Below are 14,385 nucleotides of genomic sequence, written 5' to 3'. Positions count from 1 at the left end.
CCCTCAGAACTCAAGACAGGCGTGCACACACACACACACACACACACACACACCACTCAGAACCCAACATGGAGGCATACACCCTTCAGAAACCAGCGGGGTACACGCTCCTCAGACTCATACGGGAACACACTGCTCAGAACCCAACACATGCAGAGACGCCCTTCAGAACAAACACAGACACACACTCCTCAACACCCAACACAGATACACCACTGAGAACCACTCAGACACATAACCCACAGACACAACATGAACACACACACCCCTGAGAACCAACAAGGACTCCACTCCTCAGAACCAACATGGCACACCTTCCTCAACCGAACACGGATGCAAAAACTTGAGATCCAATATGTGCAACACACACTCAGACACGACATAGACACACACTCATCAACCCAACACAGAGACACACACCCCTCAGATCCAACACAGGCGCACACACGCCTCAGAACCAATACGAACAAATAAATACCCTTTATACAAAAAGTGGGCACACACCACTCAGAACCCAACTAGGAAACACAATCCTCAATGCCAACAAGCACACATATCCCTCAGACCCACCATGAACACACACCCATCAGAACCAACACAGACACACAACCCACAGACCCTAGTCAAACAAACACACCCCTCAGACTCCAACACACACAAACATACCTCAGAACCAACACAAACACATACCCCTTAGAATTAACATGGACACACATAACCCTCAAACACAACACAGGCACACAGCCCTCAGAACCAAAATGAGCACATAACCCTCAGAATCAACACATACACACACGCCTCAACACAACTGGGGAAACACACCCTTCAGAACCCACCATGGGCGCAGACACAGCCCCAGACTCTACACAGGGGCACACACACAACTCAGACCCAACAGGGATAAACACATCCGGAATCAACACAGACACACACCCTTGAGAAGCCATACAGGCACAAACCTCTCAGAACTGAACACGGCAAGACACAGCCCTCAGACCTAACATGGGAGCAGATCACTCGGAAACCGATAATGACACACACCCGAGAACCAACGCGGACACAACAACCCTGAGACCCAGGTGCACAACCCCCTGGAACAGGAATGGGCATACACACCCTCCAGCGCCCGACGCAGAAACACACACTCCTCAGAACCAACGCAGAAATACACAGCCTTCAGAACCAAAACCGACAGGTACACCCCTGAGAACCGACAATGACAAAACAAGCCTCACACCCACACAGGCACACACAGCCCTCAGAACCCAACGTGAGCCCACACGACACTCAGAACCAACACGGACAGACACAACCCTCAGAAGCCAACGAGGGAGCAGACCCCTCTACATAACCCAAACACACACCCCTCAGAACCCACATGACACACAGCCCGTAACTAACACAAGTGCACAGACCCCTTAGAACCCAAGACAGGTGCAAAGCACAGCCTAGAACCCAACACGGGCACACACGCTCCTCAGAACCTTCGTGGACACACGACCAGCAGACCCTACACAGGCACACATACCCCTCCGAAGCCAACACACAAATACACACCTCAGAAATAACACAGACACACGCAACACTAAGAACCCAACATGGCCGCACCCACCCCTCAGACCCAACGTTGGACCAAACACACCCTTCATAACCAATATGGATACACACCCCTCAGACCCAACATGGTAACACCGCACACACACGAACACGCGCACACGCCCCTCAGATTCAACTCGACACACCTCCCTTATAACCGGAAAGGACACACAACCCTCGGACTGAACACTGGCACACACACCTCTCAGAACCCGAGGCAGCAATACACACCCCTTCAAACGCAACAAGGGTCAGACCCCTCAAAACCCAACAGGCACACACTCCTCACACCCAACACAAGCGCACAACCCCCTCAGAATTCAAACAGGCAGACAGCCCTCAGACCCAACGCGGGAGCAGACCCCTCGGAACACAACCCAGACACACACCCTCAGAACCCGACACGACACACTTACGCCTAACGCGGCGCGCACCCGCCCAGAACCCCCCAGACACAAACCGCTCAGACCCAACCAGACCACACAGCCCTCACGCCCGACGGGCACACACACTCCGGGGACACGGCGGGCACGCGGCCTGCGCGCCGAGGAAGCGTGCCTCGCGCGGCCCCCGTGCGGCCTCTCCGCCGCCTGCGCCCTCTCCGCCCCGCACCTGGCGCAGCGCGGCCTCCGCGGCGCTGCCGTCCCGCTGCCGCAGCTGCTCCCGGAAGCGCGCCACCTGCTCCAGCAGCGCGTCCACGAGCGACGGCGCCGTGTCCCCCTCGAGCGCGGCCAGACGGGCGCGGAGGCGCGCTATGAGGACGTCCCGGGCGGCCAGCTGGTCCTGCAGGCGCCTCAGGCTCTGCCCCGCCTCGTGGTACAGGCCGCAGAGCGCGGCAGCAGCGCGCGGGGCGCCCTCCCGCCCGCCGGACCCCGCGTTCCCAGACGACATGGCTGCGTGCCTGGCCGACAGGGCACTGACCACCGGCAACTTCCGCGCCGGGTCTGGGCGGGAGGCCCACCTTCCCGGAACTTTTCCCGGCGCGCCCCGCCCCCCGCGGAGATCCCGGGCCCGCCCGCCCCGCCGGAAGGCCAGGCCCCGCCCCCCCGCCGAAAGGCCAAGCCCCGCCCCCGCCGAGATGCCAGGCCCTGCCCGCCGCCGGGAACGTGGCCCCGCCCCAGTCCTATCCCGCCTGGGGCCCGCGGCCTCTCCGCCCGCGGGTGACTGGCGTGTCCCACCCGCCCCATCGCCTCGAGTCAGGGAGCTTTCGGAGACTCGGGCCCGGGCGAGGAGAGGGGTCAAACGGCCTGCGATGTAGTTACTGTTGGAAGGGAAAGAAGGGGCCAAACACGACCCCAAGTGTTAGTCCCGAGCGTGGGTCCGAATCCCCGGGCTGCAGGCCGGCTGGCCACGCCGAGCACCAGGAAAACGGCGACCTTCCACGAGCTGAGCCCCGCATCCCCTCTCTAAGGTCGCAAGAACTATTCTTAGGGCGGAAGGCAGGAGGGAGCTGGCCCTTTCCCGTCCTCGTTTCTCCATCCCTTTCCTTCCCCCCCAGCTCCCCAGACCAACTCCGAGGGTTTTTCCGTGGCTCCACGGCTATTTTCTTTTTCAAAGTCTGAGTGTCCTCGGCAATGATGCCCAAGCACACCTGTGATCTTTCAAAGGTTCCCTCCCACAGACCCCTCTGCTGGCCCCTACCCAGAGCTGCCTTCCTCGCCAGATCCCCTGAGAGCAGCGTGGCGTTTTTTCCCATTTTTGTAACCCATACCAAGCTTGGGCTGAGCCCGGGGAGACACCCGCAGGCTGGTAGAATCAGACAAGTATAAGCGAAGACAGCTCACACTTCCTCCGCTGCAGAGGGAAGGTCAAAGGCAGTTGCCCTGCTTACCCCACAGGTGTACTGTAGGGATTAGAGGATGGAGTGCAGAGTGCCTGCCCCTGCGAGCCCACAGTCCACGTGACTAAGGTTAGGAATGACACACTCTTGTTGGCTGGAGCAGTGATGGAGAAAACCAAGTAGCACTGGCCCCAGAGCTGTTAGAGATAGGTGAGTCGTCATTGCTATTGATGTAAGTGTAACCTCCCACATGTCACTCAACTGCCCTTGAACCTGGTTCTCACTTGTAAAATGGGCATCCCAGTCTCTCCTCTAACATTCTGGGGGTCACACGTACTTCAAAATTCAGAATCTTTGGATTTGAGATAGGTACATATAATTGGGGTCGCCAACATCCAGAAAGGATCCCACTCCTGGGATTCGTGCTCTTGTGATCTCACCTTCTGACACAGTGAATAGGGCTGACCCGTGTAAGCAAGAGGATATTGCAGAAATGATGGAGTGATTTCTGCAGCTGGGTCACAAAAGACATTGCCTCGCCCTCTCTTAGATCATCCCCTCTGGGGGGAAGCTACCCGTCGTATCGTGAAGACACTCAAGTAGCCCTGTGAAGAGGTCCATGTGATGAGGACATGAGACTTCATGCCGGTAGCCAGCATCAACTTCCCCACCATAGTAATTGAGCTACCTTGGGACCACCCCCAGCACGCATCTTAACCGCGACCTCATGGGAAACCCTGGGCCAGAAGCACCCAGCTAAGCTACTTCCACACTCCTGGCCCACAGAAGCTGTCTGACATCATAAATGTTTATTGTTTTAAGCTGCTAACATTTGGAGTCGTTTTTTACACAACAATAGGCAACCAGCAAATAGTATATTGCTCAGTGCTCCCACTGGGGCATTGGACAGCACCCCAAAACCATATACATTAACATTGCTGCAAAGACAGGATGACCATTCAAACTAAGTGCGATAAAGACCATGAAAAGCCTTACAGCTGTTCAAGTCAGATGTCGACCCAGTCTGAGAAAAACATTTTGGGTTTCTGAGCTTTTTGGATTTCAGAATTATGGATGAGGGATGGCAGAATTCAAGCAACATGTGCCTTACAGGGCATTGTGAGGATTCGGTAAGTTAAGGTAGGAAGTACCCAACATGCCTGTGCCTTCAACTAATACCCAGGGACTGAATCAAGCACAGGGTTAATGGGCAAACATTCTAGGGACAGAGACAGACCTCCCTTCAAAAAAAAAAAACATTACAAGATAAGGAAACTTTGTATAGGAAAGAAAGGGGGGTAAAAATTCTTTAAGAAAACAAATAAATGAATCTTGGGACTTCCCTAGTGGTCCAGTGGTTAAGAATCCACCTTCCAATGCAGGGGACGCAGGTTCAATCCCTGGTCGGGGAACTAAGATCCCACATGCCTTGGGGCAACTAAGCCTGCGTTCTGCAGCTACTGAGCCCCTGTGCTCTGGAGCCTGTGCGCCACAACTAGAGAGAAGCCTGCACTCCGCAACAAAGAGCCCCCATGCCACAACGAAGATCCCCCATGCCACAACGAAGATCCCACATGCCTCAACTAAGACCCATTGCAGCCAAATCAATCAATCAATAAATATTTTTTTAAAGTAAGCAAAGGGGCTTCCCTGGTGGCGCAGTGGTTAAGAATCCGCCTGCCAATACAGGGGACACAGTTTTGAGCCCTGGTCCGGGAAGATCCCACATGCCGCGGAGCAACTAAGCCCGTGTACGACAACTACTGAGCCCGCATGCCACAACTACTGAAGCCCATGCGCCTAGAGCCTGTGCTCTGCAACAAGAGAAGCCACTGCAATGAGAAGCCTGTGCACCGCAACAAAGAGCAGCCCCTGCTCACCACAACTAGAGAAAGCCCATGCACAGCTACAAAGACCCAACGCAGCCAAAAATAAATAAATAAAAAAATTTTTTTAAGTAAGCATATAAGAGGCTTAGGAGGAGAAACAGGACGATGGGACAGAAACAGAGAGGAGGGGACTCTCAGCTGCAACCAGAATGATGAGAAGGAGCCCGCACAGAATTGAGTCAGTGGGTCCTGAGCAGAGGGAGGACACGTGAGTCGGCCTGGTGGGGAGTGCTGGGGCTGACGCCCTAGACTGCGGCCTAGCGTGGGCAGGGAGGGGGTAGGGGCCAGATCTGGAGGGGTCAGGCCCTACACAGAGGTTGGGTCTTATTCTAAGAACAGTGAGAACCACGGGGTTTCCTGCAAAGGTGACCAGGAAGGAGGGAGAGGGGTGAAAAGTACAGGAAGAGACTGGGGATGGGTTGCTTCTTCAACTCTGGTTCCTCCCCTGATGGAAAACTACTAAATATAAATTCCTCCAAAATTCTCCCTCCCCTGGCGTCTTACTTTCGGTCCTATCGGGGCCTGCGGCCTTTTCCTGGCCTCCTTCCCCCACTTTGTCTGGACATTGGGACTTCAGCCCTTGCTGTGATCAGCCTCTGGAAGCAGCTGTGCCAAGAAGCAGGTGGTGGAGGGGCCAGGGGCCTCCCCAGGAGCCAAGCCCATCCACTGAATAGTAGCCAGTGAGGTTGACCCCTGGCACACCTATGCCAGCAACCACCCTCACACATGCATGTACCTGCTGTCATGTTCCCCTACCCAGCTCTTCCCTTCTATGGGTCCCAAGGTATTCACAATGCAAAGTTCCCAGTTGTAGGAAAGTGAATGGATTAGTCAATTCAGGCTGCCATAACAAAATGCCACAGACAAGGAGACTTAAACAACAGGCATTCATTTTCTCACAGTCTGCAAGTTGGAAGTTCAAGGTGCCAGCAGGTTTGGTCTCTCCTGAGGCCTCCCTCCTTGGCTTGCAGACAGCTGCCTTCTTGCTGTGTCCTCACAGGGCCTCTTCTCTGTGCACAACCCCAGTGTCTCTCTTCTTACAAGGACACAAGTCCTATGGGATTAGGACTCACCCTTATGACCTCATTTAGCCTTAATTACCTCTGTAAAGGCCATATACCCAAATACAGTCACAGTGGGGGTTAGGGCTTCAACATATGAATTTGGGGCAGGGGTGGGGGACACAATTCAGTCCCTAACAGAGAGGATGTTGCTGAGTAGCACAAAGATATTTTTAGTAAGGTCTCTGACATATGAAGGTATGTCCCCTCTGCCCTTGGAAGAGGTGGAACACAGAGAAGGACTAGGGGACAGAGGGTGGTCCTGGAGAGCCTGGGTGGAGCCCATTCCAGCTCCTGTATGGAACTGACATACTTGCCATGGCAAATGGAAGAACAAGCAAACCTCAGTCTCCCAAGTGTCTCCACGCCTTCCCAGCCAAGACGGCACAAGTGATGAGCTGTTCCACTGGGTACTCTTTATACCGTTTGCTTTTTGTGTGTGATGTCCTTGCTTCTGGTGCACTGGAGAGTTAGAAAGAGCACCAGGTTGAGGAAAGAGTCCTCAGTTCTAGGGACAGCTTGGCCACTGCCCACCATTCTTACCCTCTCTGTGAGTTGGCCTCCCAGTCCAGCCACTTTCTCCGACCCTCTCCAACTCCTCACCTGCTACCCAGGTTCTCCTATGTCCAGAACCAAATCCACTGTCCTTCCTCAGTTAACCTGAGATAAAGATATGAGAAGCCTGCTCCACAAAGGGACCCTGCTCCACAAAGGGACCCAGAGTGAATCTGGGTGGGAGCTGATACAGGGAGCATTGGATTTCCCCATCCTACAACTCTGCGGTGTTTGGATTTGTGCAGTAAAGCGTCAACTCTGCAGGTTTGTTGTGTTCAAACCCTGTTCACTCCAAAGAAAAAACTGGCCCCCCCGTTTTTAAACAACAAAATATATTTTACTTAAAAATTACCCACCAATAAACTTTCTTTTGTACATCAGAAGTAATGGATTAATTACTGTTAACCTAAAACAATAAAAGTCAGTTATTTTTACCAGTAAAATGGGTTTACTCATGAGCAGCAAAGAATTGCAATTCAGGATATGCAACTATGGCAAACCACATGCAAGTCTAGTAAAACAAAGGAAAGGACACTCTTTTATAGAGGAGAAGGGGAAGTTGGGAGGGGCTGTTCTAAACAAGCAGTCCATTGGAGGGAACTGGGAGTTCAAAGTAAAGTGACTTTTCATTGGCTGAATTCTGACAGCCTCTCAGTAGCTGAGGTGTTGCCAGGTGAGGAGAAAATCTTTCTTGCTCCTGCCTGCAGTAGAAAAACAGCGTCACTTCCTGCCAGAGATGCAAGCTGAGCCTCTTTCTGTTGGGCTCTGTACACTCACAGCTTGTTTTGTTACGCTTTGCTTTACTTCACTTTGCAGATGTTGCACTTCTTACAAATTGAAGGTTTGTGGCAACCCTGTATTGAACAAGTCTATCAGCACCGCTTTTCCAACATTATGTTTTTAGATAGAATGCTATTGCACACTTAATAGACTATAATTAGTGTAAACGGAATTTTATATGCACCGGGAAACCAAAAAATTCATGTTACTCACTATATTGTGCTATATGCTTTATTGCAGTGGTCTGGAACCAAACCCACAATATCTCCTAGGTCTGCCTGTATTGATGTTAAGTGTTACGTGTGTGAGAGCTTCCCCTTCTGTCTTCCTGACTCTATTTTAGTAAGTTTCATTTTATTAATTTTCACCACTTCCCCCCTTTGATCAAGATCTTTCTCTGAGGGGCTTCCCTGGTGGCGCGGTGGTTGGGAGTCCGCCTGCCGATGCGGGGGACGCGGGTTCGTGCCCCGGTCTGGGAAGATCCCATATGTCGCAGAGCAACTAAGCCTGTGTGCCACAACTACTGAGCCTGGGCTCTAGAGCCTGCAAGCCACAACTACTGAGCCCGTGCACCACAACTACTGAAGCCCGCGCGCCTAGAGCCCGTGCTCCACAACAAGAAAAGCCACCGCAACGAGAACCACGCGCACTGCAACAAAGAGTAGCCCCACCTGCCGCAACTAGAGAAAGCCCTGTCAGCGCACAGCAACAAAGACTCAACGCAGCCAAAAATAAATAAATTGATTAAATTAAAAAAAAAAAAGAATCAGGGTTTTCGTTTGTTTTTTTACCAACATTCAGTGGCCTTTTGTCCATTGATACCAGGAAGGACCTTTCCTGGTGTTGTGTCCCACGGAGGAGTGAGAGTGCACAGATTGGAAACCTATTGTGGTTACATTTTAGTAACAAGGATGGGTAGGACAGAGATCTCTCGGGCATTTCTCATCTAAAGTCTGTACCTTAGAATAGTAAATACAGCAAGGGCACACCAAAACTGCAGGAATTAAGCAAGCACTTTGGGAAGACAGTGCCGGAATAAACACGGAGTAAGTTAACAGTAGTGTTGTCTCAAAAGACACTGTTTGGAACTAAATGTTCTATCAGAGAATATAGCCTGTAGTTTGCAAATTCAAAGACTGTAAGTTTGGATAAAAATCCAGAGTCAGTTTATAGTCCAGATGAAAGAGAGAGCCTTCTGTGAATTCTGAACTTTCTAACAGGCTTGATCTCGACACCTTGGGAAAGCTGTCTCTTCAGATGCCATCAGCTTCACTTCCAGGAAGTCTTTACCTTCAGGTCACCAAATAGTGTATGGGTCCAGTCAGGGCTTGATACTTTCTTTCGATGTGTCGCATGAATCCAGGAGTCTATTCCCCGGAGTTTGGTGGCACAAGGGTGGGTTAGCAGTACTTGCTAAGGGCCTCTCCAGTGAGACTGAGGAGAGTCCTTCTGGAGATGCCTTTTCCAATAGAAGAAATTTCCAGGTTGCACGGTGTGATGCTGAAGGTATTCGTCTCCTGAGACTGAAAAGATTGCTCTCCAAGAGCATGGCTACTCTTAGAAGAAGCGATTATGCCTTTACAATGCTGAAGCGTGTCTCCTTTTATCAGCTGCAGGTCAAAAGAGGGAGGGGTCTGGTACTTTGGGCATCCTCTGACTATCTCAAAGGGTGAGAGTTTACGAGCTCCGAAACGGGTGGCTCTGAGATTTAGAAGGACCAACAGCAATGGCTTTGGCCAGAGTCTTTGGAGGGTATCTACAAATTTTGCCAATTGGGTTAGTTAGTTAATTAGTTAGTTAGTTAGTTATTTTGGCTGCGCCGGGTCTTAGTTGCGGTACTCGGGATCTTCGTTGTGTCATGCAGGATCTTTTGGTTGCGGCATGCGGGCTCATAATTGCGGCGCGCATAGGGGATCTAGTTCCCCCACCAGGGATCGAACTCGGGCTCCCTGCATTGGGAGCGCAGAGTCTTACCCACTGGACCACCAGGGAGGTCCCACCAATCGGGTCTTAATAGCACTGTTAGCACGTTCAACTAACCCTGAGGATTGCTGATGGTAACCACAATGAAAGTATTATAAAACCGGCCAAACATCACAAACTTGCCAAAGTACTTGACCAGTAAAATGCGTTCCTTGATCACTACGAAATTCAAAAGAGTTTCCCCAGGTAGGGATAATCTTTTCTAACAAAAATTTAACCACAGAGAAGCAGTGGCCTGTCTACAACGGAAAGCTTTAGTCCAATCAGAAAATATACAGACTATGACTGAAATATTTGCATGCATACCTTGGAGATATTTTGGGTTTGGTTCCAGACCACCACAATTAAAGCAAATATCACAATAAAGCAAGTCACATGAATTTTTCTGGCTTCCCAGTGCGTATAAAAGTTATGTTTACACTATACTATAATCTATTAAGTGTGCAATAGCACTATGTCTAAAAAAATGTACATACCTTAATTTAAAAAATAATGTTGTTGGGAAAATGGTGCTGGTAGACTTGCCTGACACAGGGTGGCCACAAACCTTCAGTGTGTAAAAAATGCGGTATCTGTGACGTGCAATAAAACAAAGTATAATAAAACAAGGTATGACTGTATATCCATGAGATGGGGCAGCTGTAATGAATTCCATTTGCCAAATCTCGAATGACCCATAAGGCAATTCAAAATGAGAGCAGGTTGCCCTGGACTGTACTTGGGCAGGTGAGACCGGCACTCATTTTGACCTTATTAATATTTCCCACCAGGGACTTCCCTGGCAGTCCGGTGCATAAGGCTCTGTGCTCCCAATGCAGGGGGCCCAGGTTCGATCCCTGGTTGCAAACTAGATCCTGCGTGCATGCCGCAACTAAAGGATCCCGCATGCCAAATCGAAGATCCCACGTGCCGCAACTAAGACCGGGCTCAGCCAAAAGTAAATAATAAATAAATATTTTAAAAATATATATATATTTCCCACCAATATTAGTTCATGCAAGCCATCATTTGTCAGTGGACCAACAGTTCAATGCATGAACAGTGCCAAGGAGTGGGAGTCTTAGAATTTCCGGTAGGACCAGTTTGTTATTTGGCCCGAACCAGAGTTCTTTTTTTTTTTTATCAAACCAACAGTTACTAGAGCTCCAATATCGTTTTTCCTTTTCTGGGGCCAATTTTTGGGCATTCCTAGTCTGTTACCTTGGGGAGCATCTCTTTGGATGACAGAGGTTTGGCTACTTCCTTTGAGAGTAGCATTTTTGTTGTTTTTTGTTTGTTTGTGTGTTTTTGCCACAATGCACAGCTTGTGGGATATCAGTTCCCTGACCAGGGGTTGAACACGGACCCCGGCAGTGAAAGCGCTGAGTTCTAACCACTGTACTGCCAGGGAATTCCTAAGAGTAGTATTTTGGTAGGATTATCAGTGACGTAGGTTTTTATCCTCTATGTCAAGCTTATATGCCAGGGATCTTAATAACAGCCAAGGTTGCCGGCAAGAGCATGGCATCTAATAGATTTTGGATATAAGAGCCATTTTTAATCTTTTCCCCATTAGAGGTAAGGAAACCTCATTGTTTCCATAGCATCCCAAGCTCATGGTCTACCCCAAAGGCATACTGACTAATGGTATAAATGTTGGCGGTTTTGCCCTTGGCTAAAGTACAAGCCCAAATGAGAGCGTATAGTTCAGCCTGCTGGGTTGAAGTAGCCAAAGGTAAAAGTGCCGGCTTGACAATTTCAAGGGGAGGTGTAACAGCACACCCAGCTTGGTGTTTACCTTTGTCATCTTCAATAGGAGCCATCAGTAAATCGTGAAGAATCCGCACTGGTTAGAAGAGTCCCCTATAAATTATTACGGGGAGTCAGAAGGTGACCTGTCAGTGTTAGACAGTCCTGAGGTGTTTTGTCAGAGAAGGAGGGGAAAAGAATAGCAGGGTTGAGGTTGTTACAACGTGAAAGAGTCATGTGAGGAGCTGTTAGCAGCAGGATTTCATAGGAGCTGGGGCAACTGACCGGAAAGTGTTAAACGTGATGAGAATTCACAAGGGTTTCTACTGCATGGGGTGTGAAGATGGCTAAAGGGGATCCCATGATTAACTATTCGGTGGCCTTTCTGATTAAGGCCTTAATTCCTGTCACTGTCTTTCTGCCTTAATCAGAAATGGATGGGTGGGTGACCTTCCCCATGTTTTGGGGTGAATATTCCACGGGCATTGCCTTCCCTCTCCCATGCAAAAAGGAAAAAGCAAAGCTGGTAATTAGGATGCCCAAGGGCAGGTGGTCTCATTAAGCTTTTCTTTAAGGCTTCAAAAGCTGTGTCATCTTGATCTCTTAATTAGGGTCAGGTTTGCTGGGTCTTAATAAGGCCCACAGGGGCAAAGCCGTCAGTAGTAGCCAGCTAGCCCGAGAAAACCTTGTAATGGGCACTTAGTTTTAGGTTTGGGGAAGGTCAGGATGCCATGAGGCCTGTCCAGATCCACATGTCGTCCTTGTTCCAAGATCAAGTGCCCTCAATATCCATGCTGAGTTTGAGCAAACTGCAATTCTTTTTGGAGACTTTATGTCCCTTTAAAGCCAAAGGTTTTAGCAGGTGGATGCCGTCTTCCTGCAAGGAGGTTTGAGAAGGTGAACATAGAAGCAAATCATCTGTATATTGTAAGAACATAGAACCTGGAGAAAACTTTATATCATCCAAATCAGCTTTCAAGACCTATGGAAAGTAGGAAGGGCTTTCTGTGAAACCCTGGGGCATTACTGTACATGTGTATTGTTATCCTTTCCAGGTGAAGGTGAAAGGATACTGGCTAGCCTTATCAACTGGAACACAGAAAAAAAAATCACTGCCTGGATCAGTTAGAGTGAAAAATTCGCTTCCAGTTAGAATGGACGTCAGTAGTGTGTCGGGGTTGGTAAAAACAGGTTGTCGAGGGAAAACAATGTTGTTTATTGCTTGGAGGTCCTGGACAAACCTCCACCCTTGGCCCTTGGGTTTTCTTGCACATAAAGTACGAGTGTTGCAGGGACTAGTACAGGGATAATGAGACCTTGAGCCTTGGAATCTTCTATTACAGGCTTTATACCTTGAAGGACTTCTTATAGGGTATTGATTAATTCTAGTTTTGAGAGATCTATTCGAGCCTAAATGGGAGGTGCACTGTGGATTTTGCCCATAAGGAGGGTGGTAACTGATTCAGTAGGGATAAATGATCGGTGTTTCCCATCAGCTCCAGGGCCATCAGAGACAGAGCAAGTAAAAGATGTAGAAGGGTCATTTAATTCACCTGATTGGCTATTTTGATGGCTATTGTCATATTCTACAATTGTTTTCCCCTTTTGGGAGAAAGAAATTCTAGCATGATATTTTTCCAAGAAGTCTCAGCCAAAAAAATTAATAGGGGCAGAGGAGCTAAGGAGAAAAAGGTGTGTGTATCTCTCAAAGGGCCTAAACGAAAGGGAATAGGTTCACACACAGGAACCTGTTGATGCTTATTGGAGACCTCCCACTATTTGGGTCATTTTAGTACTTCAAGGCAGGGACTGTTTTATAGCAGGGGGGTTGAGCACCAAGAGTGTGGCTCTGGTGTCACTAAGGACACAGAGACATTCCTCCCCAATCTGGAGAGTTGTTTTTCTGAGCTGATTAAGAGGGAGGGGTGAGAAGAGCCCCTGTATTTCCTCAAAAACCCCCTTCATTAGGAGGCCCCTGGAAAGGCTGGTTAAAGGGCTGGAGATGCCTGAAATGCTTTAATTTGTAACAATAATCTTTTTTATACATATAAATTATTTATTTATTTATTTGGGGCTGCATTGGGTCTTCACTGCTGTGTGTGGGCTTCCTGTAGTTGCGGCGATTGGAAGCTACTCTTCGTTGCGGTGCGCGGGCTTCTCATTGCGGTGGCTTCTCTTGTTGCAGAGCACGAGCTCTAGGTGCGCGGGCTTCAGTAGTTGTGGTGCACGGGCTCAGTTGCTCCGCAGCATGTGGGATCTTCCCGGACCAGGGCTCGAACCCGTGTCCCCTGCATGGCAGGCGGATTCTTAACCACTGTGCCACCAAGGAAGCCCCAGTAATCTTTTTTTTTTTAATGTCCTGGTTCTTTTGCAATTACAGCAGAAACTAGAATTTTGGTTTCATTTAGGAGCCTTCATTTGCTGGTGTTGAACACTAAGAATTTTGGCGGTCTTTCCTTTTGGTGACTCATCCAGTGTTGGAATGAGCTGATTTGCCAAATTAACTAAATCTGGAGTGTACTTAGTTTCCCATTCCATCCTGGTCTTTTTTTTATTAGAAATGATCCCAGTTCAGCCCGTTAATAAACATGGTGTTAAAGGCTATCTTAAGGGACTCAACATCTGAAGGAAGATCAGAATTTTCTTTAAAAGTAATCTGAAGTTGATTATAATAGTCATGAGAAGGTTCATCAGATTTTCGTGTGCAAGCCTGAATTTTGTTCCGATCAACAGCCTTGGGAACAGTTACTGTAAGTGCTGGTGGAGTTCTCCAGCAAGGGTTCCAGCCTCTTGCCAGAAGTTAGGGGTTTGCTCTTCTAAGTCCCCTCCAGAATGTTTCCTTTGGGCTAATTTCACCCAATATTTGACTTGACCTTCACCAAAAAGCACGTGGACTGCCCGATATAGATCTGAGGAACCAGGTTGGTAGGTTTGAATAACCGTGTTAAAATCTTCAGCAAACCTATAGGGTCCTCAGTTACTTCAGGAAACTTTAATTATGGTTTGCTATTCA

At 49.3% G+C, this 14,385-nt stretch overlaps 1 protein-coding gene across 2 annotated transcripts in view; it reads right to left on the bottom strand.

Moving 5' to 3' along the window:
- The window catches only part of TNIP2 (TNFAIP3 interacting protein 2), a 31,666-nt gene extending 29,114 nt beyond the window's left edge, over window positions 1-2,552 (bottom strand). For both annotated transcript variants that reach the window (XM_029235426.1, XM_029235427.1), the window contains exon 1: window positions 2,209-2,552. In XM_029235426.1, the coding sequence (XP_029091259.1) occupies window positions 2,209-2,487 (279 nt within the window). In that variant the 5' untranslated portion in view covers window positions 2,488-2,552. The remainder of the gene's footprint in view (window positions 1-2,208) is intronic.
- Window positions 2,553-14,385: the final 11,833 nt, after the last annotated feature.

This window comes from Monodon monoceros, unplaced genomic scaffold (genome assembly GCF_005190385.1).
Source record: "Monodon monoceros isolate NGI ecotype Baffin Bay Population unplaced genomic scaffold, NGI_Narwhal_1 Super_Scaffold_20, whole genome shotgun sequence".
Taxonomy (NCBI): Eukaryota; Metazoa; Chordata; class Mammalia; order Artiodactyla; family Monodontidae; genus Monodon; species Monodon monoceros.
The sequence above is the reverse complement of the archived record's forward strand: the minus strand, read 5'-3'. Positions and strand labels throughout refer to the sequence as shown.